Below are 2,284 nucleotides of genomic sequence, written 5' to 3' on the forward strand. Positions count from 1 at the left end.
GCCACAGTTTGTCCTTCATGAGCCTTCGTAGACAAGATGGCGGTGCAAGATGGTGGCTGCCTGTAATGGCGACCCGTGACCATGGAGATATAAACAGCTTTTTATAAGGTAAAAATAATAAAATAAGGTCTTTGTTTGCAATGATTAGACATGTTTTTTATTATTGTCATTAGTGATGATCTCAATTTCGGCTAAAAGAATTGACAAATTCTACACACTGTGCCTTTAAGTATTGTTATCACACAGTATACTAAAAGCTCAATGCATCTCTCTATTGCAGCATATAGAAGAAGAGCCAGAACAATTTTGGTTCATAGAGATTTTAACTTCATTTAGAAGTTGCTCATTTTGCCTGTGATAGGGCTGTCAGGCTTATTTTTGAGCAGCGATGTGCATTTAGATTAATGGTTCAAAACAAAACTCTATCTTGAAAATGGTTGTGTTCAAAAGTCTATGGCTCGGGAGCCGATAGCCCATCTGAGCTGACAGCATTAAATTAGTGCTGGTATCATAGATGTATTAGAGCTTGGCCCATAGTTTATCACATACTCACCACACAGAATCACACCTTAAATCAACCTAAGAGCCATGTCATTTGTGACAGAGCCTCCCGTCGAGCCGCTCCCCCAGTCTGATGTCATCTGATCCTCTGGATGAAAGCCCATCCACAGGAAATTCAGAAGCACCTTAATGGCACCTTTTTGAACCGCTCACCCGCAAGGATTGAGCGTGAACCGTAATTGGCACAATATATCTCACCCTATCAGTTTTTGTGGGGAATAAAAAAGAAAAGAGGCTACCGGAGAGACCTTTTAACTCCAGTCGTGACACTCCAGAGGTCACCAACATGTGGAGGTATAACACTACCTCGGAAATTAAAATGCATCACAGGCTGCACTTGTAAAGCTGCCTCGTCTGCAGAGCCGTGTCATATTTCAGCGAGGTTTGACACTCCTGGTGCTTCACAGCTCACATAAAAAGGCTCCATTTTCTTCTGCCGAGCAAGACTATTGTTGAGTGTTCCATCTCTTATCTCTGCTGCACTCATGTTGGTCCCTCACAGTAACGCATTGTTCATTGTCACTGCTTTAAGAGAGACTAATGAATGTGATTGCTTTATCCTCCCAATGCATCTCTCAGTTTGACTTGAACTGGGCGGTTCTCAGTCATAATTTCCTGCGCGGCACACTCATAATAAAACTGAATGACTGCCAGATTGCGTTTTGTGATATTTTTCCTCCTAATAGTTACTTTGAGTCATCCACAGGGTTACAATGACTCCTATCACGTCTCCCTGTCAAGCTGACATCTGTCTTTCTCTGCTGTTCCTTAATTTCTGTTTCAGATTCAGAATGCAGATGATGTCTTGATTGCTCCCTTGGAGAAATTTCGCAAGGAGCAAATCGGTGCAGCGAAGGTAAGAGACCACCTTCGTGCACAATTAGCAGGCGAGCAGCACTGGGGATTTCATGTGGTCTGACACCCTCGCCCTTTCCTCCCTCACCCCCTCCCTTCATCTCCCACACCATCTGTAATTCATTAATTACAACTAAAGCATGAAACTGCCAAGAAAAGTGGACTTTGTTTAATTATTCAAACCAGTGGGGATAATAGACAAATATGTCACTTTGTAAAATTATGACTAAAAGACAATTAAACCTTTTGGGTTGGTTGCTTCTTTCTATTTAAAGTACCAGTTAATGGTAGAGTTTTTTCTGTATTATTTTTAAAAATATTGTATCAGTAATTGCAATGGGGACGTTCACTCAACTATTTTTAGAACACGAGTCACGCAACAGTAGCTGTGTTTCCATTGACCATGAAACTGTGCAAATTAGAATTTTGAAAATAAATTTGCTCAATGGAAACACGTCAAATTTGAAAAAAATTACATTTTTTGACAAGATGTTTTTGCGCTAGGATGAGGTAGTTTTTCCGCCGTATCGAAATTGGTGTTTTTCGCAAAACTGCAATGGAAACACTTTTTTCGCATCACGGGAGTCACGTGATCACAACCGGCTGTTTCTACTGGTGAAAAAGACGACGACAAAGAAGACAACAGGAAGTAGAAGTAGTAGTAATATCACAGAAGTAGTATAAAATAGTAAACTCACCGACTACAATTTCCCAAAAACACAGCATACAGTGGGGAGAACCAGTATTTGATACACTGTTGATTTTTCAGGTTTTCGCACTTGCAAAGCTTGTAGATGACTGTAATTTTTATCATAGGTACTCTTCAACTGTGAGTGATGGAATCTAAAACAAAAATCCAGAAAAATAC

At 40.4% G+C, this 2,284-nt stretch overlaps 1 protein-coding gene across 4 annotated transcripts in view; it reads left to right on the forward strand.

Moving 5' to 3' along the window:
* LOC106532215 (rho GTPase-activating protein 42) overlaps window positions 1-2,284 on the forward strand; it is a 109,301-nt gene that overhangs the window by 65,074 nt on the left and 41,943 nt on the right. For all 4 annotated transcript variants that reach the window (XM_014028237.1, XM_014028238.1, XM_014028239.1 and 1 more), the window contains exon 4: window positions 1,346-1,417. In XM_014028237.1, coding sequence (XP_013883691.1) covers window positions 1,346-1,417 — 72 coding nt within the window. The remainder of the gene's footprint in view (window positions 1-1,345; window positions 1,418-2,284) is intronic.

This window comes from Austrofundulus limnaeus, unplaced genomic scaffold (assembly GCF_001266775.1).
Source record: "Austrofundulus limnaeus strain Quisiro unplaced genomic scaffold, Austrofundulus_limnaeus-1.0 Scaffold732, whole genome shotgun sequence".
Classification (NCBI taxonomy): domain Eukaryota; kingdom Metazoa; phylum Chordata; class Actinopteri; order Cyprinodontiformes; family Rivulidae; genus Austrofundulus; species Austrofundulus limnaeus.